Below are 18,419 nucleotides of genomic sequence, written 5' to 3' on the forward strand. Positions count from 1 at the left end.
AGTAATGTTGACCTCATGGACATATAGCTGAGCATTACATAAATCTCATTGGGTGGCAGGTAGCTTAGTGGTTAAAGCTTTGGGCCAGTAACTGAAAGGTTGCTAGTTTGAATCCCTGAACTGACAAGGTGAAAAATGACCAAGGCACTTAACCCTAATTATTCCAGGATTGTTGTCAGTAATGGCTAATACCTAGCCTTGACCCCAGTTTCTCAGAGGTTGTTGTGACATGAAAAATTACATTTCCATCTCACATTTGTCCATTCAGTGAAACAGGACAAATATAAGAACCTCCTATTTGATAGAAATCAAGTGTTAATATCATGAGGTTATTTTGCTTAGGTGTTTACCTTTTTGTTAATGGTGTTGGCCCTGTGGCCCACAGTATAATGTTGAAATTATTTTGCAAATGATAGAATGTATTTAAGGATACATTGCGCAACAGTTGCCATTTCGACATTTATTTGTGACGATCGGTCGACATTTATTTGTGACGATCAGTCGATATTTCAAGCACGCGCCATATGCCAATAGCATAGTGCGATGTCATGTTCAGACTACAGCTACAGCAAATCCCCCCGTTACTGAAAGTGGATTGGACCAGCCGTGCGAGGGGGGAGCAACGAAAAACTAGCTTGCTATCAGTCACAGCAGCCTCAGCTTGTCCCCGCTGCCAGGCATAGCTGCTGGACAGAAATATTGTTAGATTAAAATACTGCGTCGAGAACTTTCGATTTTTTTTGTAGCTTTTTGGTAATACAATTTAATGTAAAGGGAATACACTTGTCTGCTTTAATAAACGGTGGAAGGAAACTGATCATCTGGAAGAGGACAATTTTCAGGTGCGAGAGCGCTTTTTATGTTTTGTGTCCATATCAAATGTGTCTATCATGCATAGCCAGTATAGTCTGTCATATTATTTTGCAGGAGACTGACATTACATTTAGCTCAGAATTGTCATTCTGACATTGGGTGCGGATTGTGGTACCCAGTATCGGATTAATGGGATACTGCTGCTTGTCATACAGGTCGCCGAGACGCACACCATGCAGACATGTTGAAAGAGCCTACTATAGGAGATGCAACAATTTATAGGTATAATTCATTAATTTTACATCACTCATGTTACTAATTTTTACCTAATAAATAGACAATGGTAAATCGATGTAAAGTCGTGAATCGTCGATGTACTGTTGTGCATGGGGATGGATGGATTATGCGAGACATTTTCTATGCTTTTACATAACACCATAAGCGATGGAGAGATCGGTACAGGTCCCATTCAATGGTTAGCCAGGCTCTTGAAATAATGTTATGAAGAAACTAGAAAGCTTCAGCTTTTACCCGAGCTTTTATCCCGGGACATGCCTTCTTGCTCTGAATCATTAAATTGCTTTTTTATAAAAGCATATAGTTGATTTGAGATGTATGCATTATCTTATACACTACATGACCAAAAGTATGTTGACACCTGCTCATCGAACATCTCAGTCCAAAATCATGGGCATTGATATGGAGTTGGTCCCCCCCTGCTGCTGGAACAGCCTCCACTCTACTGGGAAGGCTTTCCACTAGATGTTGTAACATTGCTTCAGGGACTTGCTTCCATTCAGCCACAAGAGAATTAGTGAGGTCAGGCACTGATGTTGGGCCATTTGACCTGGCTCGCATTTTGCATTCCAAATCATCCCAAAGGTGCTCAATGGGGTTGAGATGAGGGCTCTGTGTAGGCTATTCAAGTTTTTTAAACCATTATTTAACTTGGCAAGTCAGTTAAGAACAAATTCTTATTTACAATGACAGCCTACTCCTAACAACACTGGGCCAATTGTGCACCGCCCTATGGGACTCCCAATCACAGCCAGTTGTGATCCAGCCTGGAATTGAACCAGAGGTGTCTGTAGTGACACCTCTAGCACTGAGATGCAGTATCTTACACCATTGTGCCACTCGGGAGCCCAAGTTCTTCCACACCGCTCTCGACAAACCGTTGCTGTATGAACCTCGCTTTGTGCACAGGGGCATTGTCATATTGAAACAGGAAAGGGCTTTTCCCAAACTGTTGCTGCAAGTTGGAAGTACAGAATCGACTAGAATGTCAATGTATGCTGTAGCGTTAAGATACAGTTGGCAATATGCATTCGGGCAGGTACTGTAGCATTCTTCTTGCATCCACCAAACCCAGATTCTTCCATCTTCATCAATCCAAAGAACGCATTTCCACTGCTACAGAGTCCAATGGCGGTGAGCTTTACACCACTCCAGCCGGCACTTGTTATTGTGCATGGTGATCTTATGCTTATGTGCGGCTGCTCGGCCATGGAAACTAATTTCATGAAGCTACCGAAGAAAAGGTATTGTGCTGACATTGCTTCCAGAGGCAGTTTGGAACTAGTGTTGCAGCTGAGGACAGGCGAATTTTACGCTCTTCAGCACTCAGCGGTCCAATTCTGTGAGCTTGTGTGGCCTTACCATTTCACGGCTGAGCCGTTGTTGCTCCTAGACGTTTACACTTCACAATAACAGAACTTACAGTTGACCGGAGCAGCTCTAGCAGGGGAGAAATTTGATGAACTGAATTGTTGGAAAGGTGGCATCTTATGACGGTGCCATGTTGAAAGCTCTTCAGTACGGCCATTCTACTGCCAATGTTTGTCTATGGAGATTGCATGGCGGTGTCCTCGAATTTATACACCTGTCAGCAACTGGTGTGGCTGAAATAGCAGAATCCAATACACTATATATACAAAAGTATGTGGACACAAATTAGTGGATTCGGCTATTTCAGCCACACCCGTTGCATACCGGTAGTTACTTTGTATTTGATTCATTGTTGTATATTGTATTGCACTTATTTCAGAGCAGTTTCAGTTCCATAACATGTTAGATGTGTTTTATTTCATGGTTCTGCTCTAAAATCGTCTCTCCATAGAGGCCTAGAGGTAGTTCTGAGTGATTAACCAACATTTAGTTTTTAGTTTCTCCGTTATTAAACAACTAATTGACCGACATTGGTTCGTTTTTTTTTTGTGAGCCCATCGCGCCATTTCTCTAGAGAGAAATCAAATAATTCACGAGAGAAATCAACTCAAGAACTATGTGGGATGCTGGGCTGAAGGGAGTTGTAGTTTTCATTAAGCAAATATTCGATCTCATTAAGCAAATATTCAACCTTGTGCTTGTTTTTTCCGGCTCAGGCAGAGATGAATACACTTTTACGCCTGCTATGTTAGATACACACAGACCGCATAGACAGCATGATAGAGGAATGTGCACAGCATAACGACTAGAGAGAGGGATAGAGACAGTTCGTGAAAGTATGCCTCATCTTCTTTGAAGAACTAGAATAAAGATTTCTCCAGACAGCTCTGCAGCTAGCCTAGCTAAATAGGATGACAGAACAGTATGGGGAGTAAAGTCATCATCTCATCTCTGCTAATCTTTGCAGAGATGAGATGATGACTATAAAAACTGAGTAAACGGAACAAAAATATAAACGCAACATGTAAAATATTGGTCCCATGTTTTCATGAACTGAAATAAAAGATCCCAGAAATATTCCATACACAAATTTGTTTACATCCTTGTTAGTGAGCATTTCTCCTTTGCCAAGAAAAACCATCCACCTGTGCTTCACTAGCATAAGCCAAGTCAGACCATTCAGACCCTAGTAGTGCCTCAAATCCAGAGGAGGCTGTTGGGAGGTACTATAGGAGGACCGGCTCATTGTAATGGCTGGAATGGAATTAATGGAATGGAGTCAAACGGGGTTTCCATATGTTTGATGTGTTTGCTACTGTTCCATTTATTACATTCCAGCCATTACGACGAGCCCGTCCTTCTGTAGCTCCTATTTCAGCCTCCTTTGCTCAAATCCCACTGTTAGCATAGATCTCCCAAGTTAAGTTGATTTTGATAACCAAATGAGATAAAGAAGCATGTTCCTTCCCTTAAAACTGCTAAAAAAAACTAATTTCTGTTAAAACTTTTGAAGATCGCCTCATCTGACTATTGCGTTGCGCCATCTTGATAATGTGTCATCAGTGATATCACTTGAATGGTTCGTCTGACAGTCAGCCCAGATTACAATACGTATTAGTAGCCTCATTTAGAATGTTTAGAATATGAAAATAAATGCTTTTTTAGATGGCTACCTGGTTAGAGACTAGCCAGTTAACATCGCATGAACAATACATTTCCCCCAAAAAATATATTGTGCAAGGTGGGCTATCATAGCACTAGCTAGCCAGCTAGTCCAAAACCACGGCAAGCTCAGCTATCATTGATGGATATTTTGCTAGCTAGTGACGTTAGCAGAACAGTTTGCTACAGTGCAGGATTTTACTATAAATTATTGATTTCACTATGGACATTGGCAGCATAATTTGGTAAGTCTCACAACTAGCTACAATTAATTTAATAGGAGTGGACACTATTCTCAAACCTACATATCTGTAGCTAACTCTAACTTGCATTGACTGAATACTCATTTTTCTAGACAGCTTTTTCTAGCCCAGCTAGCTAGCTATCCTCTCCCAGGTTTGGCACATTTTAAGTCCCTCACTGCAAATTATATTGAATACTATTTTATGCATAGTTTACACAATCTTCCTGTAAAAGTGACTTTATTATTGTTGGTATTACCATGCAGTTAGCTTAATAACCTTGTTTGCTGTTAGTCAAAGTTATCCAAAAAGCTAGTTAACACAGTACGATCCAATGCCCATGTCAAAACTACTGTAATGTTTAAAACAGCTAGAACTTGCTCACTGAATGAACACAAAAACATGTGCAAGTGGGTTTTTGACTGAACTATACAGATTTATTTTATTCAAGCTAACTGCTTTGTTATTGTGGATATAATGCATTTAACAGTAGATCCGATGCCCCTGCCCATGTGAAAATCACTGTAATGTAGCATACAGCTGAATGAGCTCAAAAAAGTATGCAAGTGTATTTTTGACCGGACTATATAGGCTTGTTAACATGATTGTGAGTATTTTATTTATTAGATTATTGAAATTTATTCGGGACGTTAGGCGTGTTGCGTTGTGTGCCTTTGTTCAGGAAGGAGAGCTTAGCGCCACTTTGCTAGCTTTCCGTGCTAATTGACTGGAGAAGAGGACATTCTAAATCCAAACAATGATTGTTCCCGACAAAGGACCCCTTGTACAACATTCTGATGAAAGATCATCAAAAGTAGGACCCATTTTATGATGTTATTTCATATATCTGTCGAACATGTTGTACTAGTAGGTTGCGGCCAGGTTTTGGGCACGCTCTCGCCATAACGTAAACTGCATATCGTAATGAAGTTATTTTTAGAATTCTAACACGGCGATTGCATTAAGAACTAGTGTATCTATCATTTCCTATACAACATGTATTTTTTAGTTATGTTTATGAATAGTTATTTGGTCAGAATATGTGAGTGCCAGAAAAATATCCGGACGTTGTGGGAAAAAGATGCTACGTTAGCACAATGTATAACCACTGATTTCAGCTCTAAATATGCACATTTTCGAACAAAACATAAATGTATGCATAACCTGATGTTATAGGACTGTCATCTGATGAAGCTCATCAAGGTTAGTCAAAAATTATATATCTTTTGCTGGTTTGTTACGATCGCTAACTTTTGCTGCTGGGGAATGGCTTGTGTTTCTGGCTATTGTGGTAAGCTAATATAATGCTATATTGTGTTTTCGCTGTAAAACACTTAAGAAATCAGAAATATTGGCTGGAATCACAAGATGCCTGTCTTTCATTTGCTGTACACCATGTATTTTTCAGAAATGTTTTATGATGAGTATTTAGGTATTTGACGTTGGTGTCTGTAATTACTCTGGCTGCTTCGGTGCCATTTCTGACAGTAGCTGTGATGGTAGCTGCAATGTAAAACTGATTTATAGCTCAAATATGCACATTTTTCGAACAAAACATAGATTTATTGAATAACATGTAATAAGACTGTCATCTGATGAAGTTGTTTCTTGGTTAGTTTGGTTGGTTCTTGGTTAGTTAGGTTGGTTTTGTGCATGCTACCTGTGCTGTGAAAAATGTCTGTCCTTATTTGTATTTGGTGGTGAGCTAACATAAATATACGTGGTGTTTTCGCTGTAAAACATTTTAAAAATCGGACATGTTGGCTGGATTCACAAGATGTTTATCTTTCATTTGCTGTATTGGACTTGTTAATGTGTGAAAGTTAAATATTTCAAAAAAATATATTTTGAATTTCGCGCCCTGCACTTGAAGTGGCTGTTGTCATATTGTGCCCGGCTTCGGGCTTGCAGCCATAAGAAGTTAACACACTCATCCCATATAGTAGCTATGGATAATGTACAGTATGTTTAGCTCAAGTTTCACAGAAAAGTCCTGCTTGCTAGCAGCCCCCTCTATCATAGAGATTTGTCTGGTTATGTACTGTATACTGTAGGCTAAATCCATTGGGACAGTCACATAGTTGATGCCTCAAGCTCAGATATGAAATATGTGACTCGATTCAGGAAACTAGGCGTATGTCGCAAGCCACGACTTCACAGCAGAGCTGTTTGAACGTAAAATATATTTTTTGATTGAAATGGTTTTTTTGGCAGAAATGCCTTCTCGAACATGTGAACTTTCATGTGCCTTAATATCAAACTTGTATGCCATCTGTAAATATGAATAAAATTGTTAAATTACGAACCTGGTTGGTTTAGCCACAGAAAAAGGGGGGCAACCTTCCCACTAGCCATGATTGGCTGAGATAATGAGTGGGCTGGACATGCCGAGAGGTGAGTTTGGATTGGTCTACCATATAGCGTGCGTCTGTCTATTGGAGATGGTCAGTATGTTTAGGTAATCGTGTCAAACGCTGAAAAAAAATGTATTGTGTAGTAAAACTCCATATACCTAATGTCAAGTTAACGTGTACTGTTAGCTAGCTAACGTTAGCTGGCTGGGTCGCCACTGGCATTTTCAACCTCTCCCTGTCTGAGTCTGTAATACCAACATGTTTTAAGCAGACCACCATAGTGCCTTAGCCCAAGAACACTAAGGTAACCTGCCTAAATGACTACCGACCCGAAGCACTCACATCTGTAGCCATGAAGTGCTTTGAAAGGCTGGTCATGGCTCACATCAACACCATTATCCAAGAAACCCTAGACCAACTCCAATTTGCATACCACCCCAACAGATCCACAGATGATGCAATCTCTATTGCACTCCACACTGCCCTTTCCCACCTGGACAAATGGAACACCTATGTGAGAATGCTATTCATTGACTATAGCTCAGCATTCAACACCATAGTGCCCTCAAAGCACATTACTAAGCTAAGGACCCTGGGAATAAACACCTCCCTCTGCAAATGGATCCTGGACTTCCTGACGGGCCACGCCCAGGTGGTAAGAGTAGGTAACAACACATCCGCCACACTGATCCTCAACACTGGGGCCCCACAAGGGTGCGTGCTCAGCCCTTTCCTGTACTCCCTGTTCACCCATGACTGCGTGGCCATGCACGCCTCCAACTCAATCATCAAGTTTGCAGACAACACAACAGTAGTAGGGTTGATTACCAACAACAACGAGACAACCTACAGGGAGGAGGTGAGGGCTCTGAGTGTGGTGCCAGGAAAATAACCTCTCACTCAACGTCAACAAAACAAAGGAGATGATTGTGGACTTCAGGGAACAGCAGAGGGATCACCCCCAGATGCACAATTGAGAGCATAATGTTGGGCTGTATCACTGCCTGGTATGGCAACTGCACCACCCATAACCGTAGGGCTTTCCAGAGGGTGGTGCAGTCTGCACAACACATCACCGGGGGAAAACTACCTGCCCTCCAAGACACCTACAGCACCCGATGTCACAGGAAGGCCAAAAAGATCATCAAGGACAACAACTGTATCTCAGTCTATGCTGCTCTGACATTGCTCATGCATATATTTGGTAAATTAAAAAATGGTGACTAAACCATAGACATTAAAACAAGTAGATAGTGATAGCGCTGACGTCATCCGTGTATTTCTATGGAAAACTCCCAATTTGAAGTGTGCTATATTGCTGAATAGGGCTGAATGTTCCCAAAAACATCATTAACTTCTTATGGCTGGGGGCGCTATTTTCACGTTCGGATGAAATGCGTGCCCAGAGTAAACTGCCTGCTACTCAGGCCCAGAAGCTAAGATATGCATAGTATTAGATTTGGATAGAAAACACTCTGAAGTTTCTAAAACTGTTTGAAAGGTGTCTGTGAGTATAACAGAACTCATATGGCAGGCAAAAACCTGAGAAAAAATCCAACCAGGAAGTGGGAAATCTGAGGTTTGTAGGTTTTCAAGTCTTTGCCTATCCAAGATACAGTGTACATTCTGTCCGATTGCACTTCCTAAGGCTTCCACTAGATGTCAACAGTCTTTAGAACCTTGTTTCAGGCTTCTACTGTGAAGGGGGAGCGAATAAGAGCTGTTTGAACCAGGTGTCTGGCAGAATGCCATGAGCTAAGTCAGGCACGCGGCCGTGAGAACGAGCTCTGTTCCTTTTCATTTCTAAAGACAAAGGAATTGTCCGGTTGAAACATTATTGAAGATTTATGATAAAAACATCATAAAGATTTATTCTATACATCGTTTGACATGTTTCTACGAACTGTAATGGAACTGTTTTGACTTTTCGTCTGGACCTAGTGCTCGCGTCTTGTGAATTTGGATTTGTGAACTAAACCCGCAAACAAAAAGGAGGTATTTGGACATAAATGGTGGACTTTATTGAACAAAACAAACATTTATTGTGGAACTGGGATTCCTAGGAGTGTATTCCGATGAAGATCATCAAAGGTGATATTTATAATGCTATTTATAATGCTATATCTGACTTCTGTTGACTCCACAACATGGCGGGTATCTGTATGGCTTGTTTTGGTCTCTGAGCGCTGTACTCAGATTATTCCATGGTGTGCTTTCGCTGTAAAGCTTTTTTGAAATCTGACACAGCGGTTGCATTAAGGAGAAGTATATCTTTAAGGATCATGGTAAAAGTGTCCGAAACTAGCAAAGGACCATGGTCAATGTAGTGGTTTTCATCCTGTCGGAGAGAGTCAACCTTAATGTCAATGGCATGAGGGCGCAAGCCTCCTCGTAGCCTGCCGGCCGGCCCGTCGTTGGTGTGTGTCAGCATGTGGTCCAATGTGACGACAAATGTAGTAATCAGAATAGACAATTTCATTAAATATCTCGATTTGTTGCAAACCTTAAAATAATTAATGCATAAAGAGCCATCATATTCATGCAAAAGTCCTAATAATGGAATAAAAGCATGGTGATTTAGAATTTTGTAAAGTTAGTGTGGGAGAAGTGGAAAATTATTGCTGTCCATCAATAATGAGAAACCACCTGGTATTGACAAACTAGATGGAAAGCTATTAGGGATGGTAGAAGGCTATATTAACACTCCTATTTGCCACATCTTTAATCTGAGCCTGGAGAAAAGTGTTTGTTCACAGACCTGGAGTGAAGCTAATGTCATTGCACTACCCAAAAATGGTAAAGCTACCTTTGCCTTTCTCTAACTGCTGATCAATAAGCTTGCTGCCAGTTCTTAGCAAACTTATGGGAAAGATTGTGTTTGACCAGATACAATGCTATTTCTCTGTGAACAATTCAACAACTGACATTCAGCACGCTTATAGGGAAGAACACTCAATATGTACTGTGCTGACATAAATGACTAATCCTTGGCTGAAATAAATTGACATAAGAAGATTGCGGGAGATGTATTGTTATATTTCACTGCAGCCTTCGATGTTATTGACAATAATTTGTTATAGATAAAATGTATGTGTTATAGCTTAGCTCTCTATCCATGATATGAGATGATGTTATCTATCTAATAGAACACCGGGGGTTTCATTAATGGAAGCTTCTCTAACGTAAAACATGTAAAGTGTGGTATTCCACAATGGAGCTGGATTGCCATTTACTGTTTTCTATATTTACTAATGATCTACCGTTAGCATTAAACAAAGCCTGTGTGTCTATGTACGCAGATGATTCAACACTATACATGTCAGCACCCACAGTGGGTAAGCGAATGCTCCCACCACTGTCTCTCCCAAGCATCTTTGACCGGTGTTTTGGCTTACTGCCCTGCATACTGCTTGTATCCACAACTGGTGCATGTGTGATCAAGTGTGTGTTGCTTGTGTGTATTTGCCATTTCACTGGCGGAGCTTGTTTTCGGGAGACGGATGTGGGTTGTGTTTGCGAACTAATTTTAGCTTACAACAAGCTTGTAGCATGGCTAATACTATACAGAAAAACGCTGTGAAGCTCAATGTGGAAGAGAAATACGTATCAAGCACTACACTCCATCAACTATTGGATCAACAATAGATCTGCAGGAAAATAACTTTGAAGTCCTTCCTGCAACTCTGTATGGATTCTACCAACAAAACAGTTGGTGATCTAATGGAATGGAAAGGATGTAATGGAGTTTACACACAGTTTGGAATTTACGCAGGTGGAGGTGGAGGAGCTAAAGGGCGCGAATGTCATGAGCCAGACCGCATTCAAAACCATGTCTGAGGATTTTGCAATTTTCCAAACAACGCTTGACAAGCACTCCTTCCAGATGCTACGGGGGGTGCAGAACTGTTGGGCGGGGTTGGGGTAGCCAGGTGGAAAGCATGGCCAGCCGTAGAGAAATGCTTATTGTAATTCTCGATTACCGTGGATTTTGTCAGTGGTGACAGTGTTTCCTAGTCTCAGTGCAGTGGGCAGCTGGGAGGAGGTACTCCCAAAACGTTTTGGAATTAGTGCTGCAGGATGCACATCTCTGTTTGAAAAAGTTAGCCTTTGCTTTCCTAACTGACTGTGTGTATTGGTTCCTGACTTCCCTGAAAAGTTGCATATCGCGGGGACTATTCGATGCTAGTGCAGTACGCCACAGGGTGTTTTTGTGCTGGTCAAGGGCAGTCAAGTCTGGAGTGAACCAAGGGCTATATCTGATCTTAGTTCTAAAAAAATTTGAAAGGGGCATGCTTATTTACAGTTGAAGTCGGAAGTTTACATACACCTTAGCCAAATACATTTAAACTCAGTTTTTCTCAATTCCTGAAATTTAATCCTCGTAACAATTCTCTGTCTTAGGTCAGTTAGGATCACCACTTTATTTTAAGAATGTGAAATGTCAGAATAATAGTAGAGAGAATTATTTCTTTCATCACATTCCCAGTGGGTCAGAAGTTTACTTACATTCAATTACTATTTGGTAGCATTGCCTTTAAATTGTTTAACTTGGGTCAAACGTTTCGGGTAGCCTTCCACAAGCTTTCCACAATAAGTTGGGTGAATTTTGGCCCATTCCTCCTGACAGAACTGGTGTAACTGAGTCAGGTTTGTAGGCCTCCTTGTCGCACACGCTTTTTCAGTTCTGCCCACAAATTTTCTATAGGATTGAGGTCAGGGCTTTGTGATGGCCACGCCAATACCTTGACTTTGTTGTCCTTACGCATTTTGCCACAACTTTGGAAGTATGCTTGGGGTCATTGTCCATTTGGAAGACCCATTTGTGACCAAGCTTTAACTTCCTGACTGATGTCTTGAGATGTTGCTTCAATATAGCCACATACTTTTCCTGCCTCATGATGCCATCTATTTTGTGAAGTGCACCAGTCCTTCCTGTAGCAAAACACCCCCACAACATGATGCTGCCACCACCAAGCTTCACGGTTGGGATGGTGTTCTTTGGCTTGCAAGCCTCCCCCTTTTTACTCAAAACATAACGATGGTCATTATGGCCAAACAGTTCTATTTTTGTTTCATCAGACCAGAGGACATTTCTCCAAAGATTACGATCTTTGTCCCCATGTGCAGTTGCAAATCATAGTCTGGATTTTTTATGGCAGTTTTGGAGCAGTGGCTTCTTCCTTGCTGAGCGGCCTTTCAGGTTATGTCGATATAGGACTCATTTTACTGTGGATATAGATACTTTTGTACCTGTTTCCTCCAGCATCTTCACAAGGTCCTTTGCTGTTGTTCTGGGATTGATTTGCACTTTTCGCACCAAAGTACGTTCATCTCTAGGAGACAGAACGCATCTCCTTCCTGAGCGGTACGCCGCCTGCGTGGTCCCATGGTGTTTATACTTGCGTACTATTGTTTGTACAGATGACCGTGGTACCTTCAGGCATTTGGAAATTGCTCCCAAGGATGATCAAGACTTGTGGAGGTCTACAATTGTTTTTCTGAGGTCTTGGCTGATTACACCTCCAATTGACTCAAATGATGTCAATTAGCCTATCAGAAGCTTCTAAAGCCATGACATATTTTCTGGAATTTTCCAAGCTGTTTAAAGGCAAAGTCAACTTAGTGTATGTAAACTTCTGACCCACTGGAATTGTGATACAGATAAGTGAAATATACTGTCTGTAAACAATTGTTGGAAAAGTTACTTGTCATGCACAAAGTAAATGTCCTTACCGACTTGCAGAAACTATAGTTTGTTAACAAGAAATTTGTGGAGTGGTTGAAAACGTGTTTTAATGACTCCAACCAAAGTGTATGTAAACTTCCGATTTCAAGTGTAAGATGGCGAGGAAAGCACTTTTATAGAACAACCAGGCATCGTCTACTGATGGGATGAGTTCAATATCCTTCCAGGATACCCGGGCCAGGTCGATTAGAAAGGCCTGCTCGCAGAAGTGTTTTAGGGAGCGTTTGAAAGTGATGAGGGGTAGTTGTTTGACTGTGGACCCATAACGGAAACAGGCAATGAGGCAGTGATCGCTGAGATCCTGGTTGAAAACAGCAGAGGTGTATTTAGAGGGCAAGTTGGTCAGGATGATAACTATGAGGGTGCATGTTTATGGATTTGGGTTTGTACCTGGTAGGTTCCTTGATAGTTTGTGTGCGATTGAGGCCATCTATCTCAGATTGTAGGACGGCCGGGGTGTTAAGCATATCCCAATTTAGGTCACTTAGCAGTACGAATTCTGATGATAGATGGGGGGCAATCAATTCACATATGGTGTCCAGGGCACAGCTGGGAGCTGAGGGGGGTCTATAACAAGCGGCAACAGTGAGGGACTTATTTCTGGTGAGATGGATCTTTAAAAGTAGAAGCTCGAACTGTTTGGGCATTGACCTGGAAAGTATGACAGAACTCTGCAAGCTATCTTTACAGTAGATTGCAACTCTGCCCCCTTTAGCAGTTCTATCTTGATGGAAAATGTTGTAATTAGGGATGGAAATGTCAGAATTTTTGGTGCGCTTCCTAAGCAAGGATTCAGACACGGCTAGGACATCAGGGTTGGCGGAGTGTGCTAAAGCAGTGAATAAAACAAACTTAGGGAGGAGGCTTCTGATGTTAACATGCATGAACCCAAGGCTTTTATGGTTGCAGAATTAAACAAATGAGAGTGCCTGGGAACACACAGGGCCTGGGTTAACCTCTACATCACCAGAAGAACAGAGGAGGAGTAGGATGAGGGTTCGGCTAAAGGCTATAAGAACTGGTCGTCTAGTGCGTTCGGGAAACAGAGAGTAAAAGGAGCCGATTTCTGGGCGCGGAAGGATAGATTCAGGGCATAGTGTACAGACAAGGGTATGGTAGGGTGCGAGTACCATGGGGGTAAACCTAGGCATTGAGTGACAATGAGAGAGGTTGCATCTCTGGAGGCGCCAGTTAAGCTAGGTGCGGTCTCCGCATGTGTGGGGGGTGGGACAAGGGGGCTATCTGAGGCATATTGAGCAGGACTAGGGGCTTCGCAGTAAAATAAAACAATGAGAGCTGCTCTAAACAACCGTATACAAGGCATATTGACATTAGAGAGAGACATAAAGCAATCACAGGTGTTGATTGTGAGAGCTAAGACAACAACGGGTGAGACAACAACGGGTAAACAGCTAAGACGACAACAATGGGTAGGCAGCGAGATGCAACTGAAGTTTTGAGGGTGAGGAGAGAGCAAGACAGGATGGATGAAGCATTTCATGAAGCGCTGGGCATCTTGTTATGACATGCGTTATCGGAATTAAGCCCACATAATTATACCTACAGAGGAGCGGCTTCTATGGAGGATCTTTGAATGTCCTTGAACTTCTGAGTTGGTTTAACGTTGTACCAGAGCAAATGTTAGCTAGCTAGCTAACAAGCTTGTGTGTGCAGAGCAGCACTAGAATGAAAAACACTTCTTACCTTTTTGTAGTTAATAAATCCAATGTGAAACGTGATAACTATAGTATCCTTAACCTAGCATTGAAAAAGTCAATGCATTCTGCTCTAATTTAACATCTCTCCCTAATTTCTGAATTACTCTTGTAACGTCGTCAGTAGGCTACAGTAACCTATGCTTCAGAGGGGAGGGGAAGGTAGCCTACACACACACGCACACCCTCTAGCAAAGACTTCCAGTTGACAGGCAGACGCTGGAATACATTTCTGAGTGACAAGAGTGAGGGCTTTGCATAGGCGCTTTGTTGCGATTTTTGTGGGACTGGAAAAAAATGCCTGGAACGTAAAATATCATTATTAACCAGTTCCCATGCTTTTACAATAAAGTTTCTGTTCTGGAACAGTATAGATCATATTTGTTTTCGGTTCAGGTTTTGTTCCTCAAATCATTTTTTGATTTTCCAGTTTCCGGTTCTGTGTCCTGAACTGGTTTTAACCCTTGAGCTGAACCATTGGTGAGTTACAGGAATAAACTACACTATCAAGAAAGGTCTAAGAGTTGAACATACTGTATCAAAGGCAGATATTTAATATAATTGTAAAAATAAATGATTACCTTATACAAGGCATGAATGAAGCATAAGTTAGAAGGCAATACCAGCATTACAAGGCGTTATTAATCTAGCCATGATCAGAGAGGGAGAGAAAGAGAGAAGTCATAGCCTAGCCATCGTGTATCTCACCAGAGCAGGTGAGGAACAAAGAGAAAGAGAAAATGAATCTAATACGCTTTTATAACATCTTAGTTGTTTGGATTGAAAATCTGAGTGGTTGACCAATAGGATACTGTAAAGTTAACCTCCAATCAGAACACCATCAGACCTACAGGATATCACCACAACAGCACCCAATGCTTCACAGAGGTGTGACAGAAGGGGGATGTGGATACCCTTACAAAAAAAAGCAACATTTGCAGTTTCACATGTGAAAATAGCTGTTTTCACATGTTGAGCTGAAATTATTTCACATGTAAAAAACATATTTTAATAATTTTTTAAATAATTTTTTCACATGTTAACCCCACCTTTTCACAACTGTTGAGAATAACATGTTTTTGACTCGCATGTGAATTGCAGTTTCACATGTGAAATTTGCGGTTTCACATGTTAAAAACTTTCACGTGAGAATCAGATATGCATTTTAACATGTGAATAACAATCACAAAGGGCCTCCCGAGTGGCACAGTGGTCTATAGCACTGCATCGCAGTGCTAGCTGTGCCATCAGAGATTCTTGGTTCGAGCCCAGGCTCTGTCACAGCCGGCCGCGACCGGGAGGCCCATGGGGCTTGCGCACAATTGGCCCAGCGTCGTCTGGGTTATGGAGGGTTTGGCTGGCCGGGATGTCCTTGTCCCACCGTGTTCTAGTGACTCCTGTGGCGGGCTGGGCGCAGTGCACGCTGACCAGGTCGCCAGGTGTACGGTGTTTCCTCTGACACATTGGTGCGGTTGGCTTCCGGGTTGGATGTGCATTGTGTCAAGAAGCAGTGCGGCTTGGTTGGGGTGTGTTTCAGAGGACGCATGGCTCTTGACCTTCGCCTCTCCTGAGTCCGTACGGGAGTTGCAGCAATGAGACCAGACTGTAACTACTACCAATTGGATACCATGAAATTGGGGGGGTAAAAAAATGAACAGTTTCATATGTTGAAAAACTAACACGTGATTGTTTTTTTACATGTGAACTTGTAAGATTTTAAGATTTTCACATGTGAAAGTGAGATTTTTAGCTGTGTATCTAATTTGCAGTTTCACATGTAAACAAAGTACATGTAAACAAACACTGTATAGCCTAAAAACATGGTTAAAACTATAATTTTGTTATCAGTAATTGCATCTATAGCGTAGTCTATGGATTTGAGAGTGATTGCATTTGTCCAGCCCATCCCTCAACTTTTTACAGAAGCTGTGGCGGGGAGAACACTGTTAATGTTTCAATTAACGATTGCCGCTTTAAACACCTTTTAATAGGATAAAAGCGTCTGCTAAATTATTAAAAATGTAAATATGGTATAATCTTCTAGTGAGTGAGTTACTTTTGTGCCATTAATATCAAGCAAAACTTCTGAAGTCGAGAATAAAATTGCAAACAAAAGAATGATATTAAAAGCAAAACATAAACCCAAAAGTATTGACAGCAAAACAAAATATTGTAATGCAATAGTTTTTAAATGCAAAAGCCCCCAAAAAATTTAATGAAAAAAAATATGATAATGCAATTAAATAAAAATGCTATGGATATGTTACCCAGGGCTTTTCCCAGCAACATAGCACCCTGCATCCCACTGCTGGTTTGCCTCTGAAGCTAAGCAGGGTTGGTCCAGGTCTGTCCCTGGATGAGAGACCAGATGTAGCTGGAATAGGTGAAATAATCTTGTGAAAAAATGTCATGGGAATTCTTTTTCACAAGGGAAAATTGTGAAAAATTAACATTTGAAACTTAACACATGTCTGAAAACCACATCTGTAATTGAACATTATTTTTGCAGTTGAAGTCAGAAGTTCACATACACCTTAGCCAAATACATTTAAACTCAGTTTTAAACAAATTCCTGACATTTATCACTTAGTCATTATGCGGTATTGTGTGTAAATTGTTGACCCCAAAAAAATATTTCCTCCATTTTCAATTCAGTCTGTAACACAATAAAATGTGGAATAAGTCAAGTGGGTATGAATTCTTTCTGAAGTCTGTAGGTGTGTGCGTGTTGGTGTGTGTACGTGCGTGTTGGTGTGTGTACATGCGTGCGCGCGATTGTCACATTTAAGTATGTTGTCTGTTCTCTGTTCTTATTGAGTTTGTCTATCATTCAGCTGTTACTCAAGAGCCCTACGTCGTTGTGGCTTCATGGAAGCCAGACTAATGCCTTATCTATGAGTGCAGCTGGTTTGCATATGGAGGACATGTGTGCCATCAGAATGAAAGGAGGCCAGGCCAAGGTGATGTGAACACTTTTGCTGGTTGACGGAGCCAATCCGGAGAGCGTTGCCACGGTGACGAGAACAGGCCAACTGGGTGTAGGCTGATCTTGCTTTGCTGAGATAAGTGTGTTTCTCTCAAGGAGGACTCGGAGGTTGTTCACAACGACACCAACACACACAGATACAGAGCTCTCTGTACCTTGTCAATACCAGTGGGTGTCGCAACTCAGGATTTCCTTGGTACAGATACTTTCCGAGACAAGCCAGAATCATGGATACCAATTCTCTCATTTGTACCCCTGCCTGGATAGAGTTTCCCCCCCATTTTCTTCCATGAGTTGCATCTACCAGTGCAATAAGATAACTTCATGGTTTGTCTGAATGATAATATTACCTCAAATATGCTTGCAACAAAAAGGTCTGGATACTGTATCTTGTTGGGTTGTTTATGACATTATTTTGATAGCCCCGTTACCCTTGCAGTAATGCGTCAGACCAGATCAGTTGCCAGTGCAAGTGTAGATGGGCTGTGGGAGCTCTGTTTTTCCACTCTCAGGCTTTGCACCCGTTTCATCAGTAGTTTATGTTTCCATCTCTGAGGCCCCAAAAAAGCCCAAAAGTCTAGGGCCGTGTACATACCCTGACATGGGGCCAGACTGAGGGGAGTGGGACTTTTCAGCCCAGTGGTCCTAGCTAGAAGGACTCTTAACACACATTTTAAACAAACACTAAATGTAATCTTAACATACAACTGATTCACTTGCCTTTTGCAAATTTCAATTATAACACAATTATAACAATCGAGTGGGACATAAATGTAGGTAATTCACTTGGATTATAAATGCTGATGCATTGTATGAGATTAAGTAAAAACCACTAGAAATTATCTTACTGATGCAATTGACCTAGATATGAAAGAATACAGAACAAGCCTACACCACAAACAGAGAATAGCCTCTGATGTGTTGTGAGTGATGAGACTTTTCTCATAGTCAGAGACTATTAGCCCCTACAACAGCATGCAATTCTTTTCTTAGCAAGCTCTAGGCCTATATCAACTCGGTGGAATACACTGGCGAGGTCATAATCTTTCCTTTTCCGTTTTTGATTAGATTTCCCTCTTCCAGTGCAGATATTCTCTGCTGCTGCTACTCAGTCAAGTGCACCAAGCTTTTATGACTAGACTGGAGAAAGCCACCATTATTGTCCTTACGACCCAAATTAACTGCCTCACATCTAGTCAACATCAAACATGCTTCATGTGACAAAGAAACGAG

At 41.4% G+C, this 18,419-nt stretch overlaps 1 protein-coding gene across 10 annotated transcripts in view; it reads left to right on the forward strand.

Annotated features, from left to right (window-relative positions):
* The first annotated feature begins 595 nt into the window (after nt 1-595).
* The window catches only part of LOC120044870 (dematin-like), an 82,974-nt gene continuing 65,150 nt past the window's right edge, over nt 596-18,419 (forward strand). For 3 of the 10 annotated variants that reach the window (XM_038989580.1, XM_038989590.1, XM_038989599.1), the window contains exons 1-2: nt 598-842; nt 1,029-1,095. In XM_038989580.1, coding sequence (XP_038845508.1) covers nt 1,080-1,095 — 16 coding nt within the window. In that variant the 5' untranslated portion in view covers nt 598-842; nt 1,029-1,079. Of the gene's footprint in view, nt 843-1,028; nt 1,096-18,419 lie in introns of those variants that run through there. The other 7 variants (XM_038989607.1, XM_038989632.1, XM_038989619.1 and 4 more) reach the window with 5 other exon arrangements.

Source organism: Salvelinus namaycush, chromosome 1, assembly GCF_016432855.1.
Source record: "Salvelinus namaycush isolate Seneca chromosome 1, SaNama_1.0, whole genome shotgun sequence".
Taxonomy (NCBI): domain Eukaryota; kingdom Metazoa; phylum Chordata; class Actinopteri; order Salmoniformes; family Salmonidae; genus Salvelinus; species Salvelinus namaycush.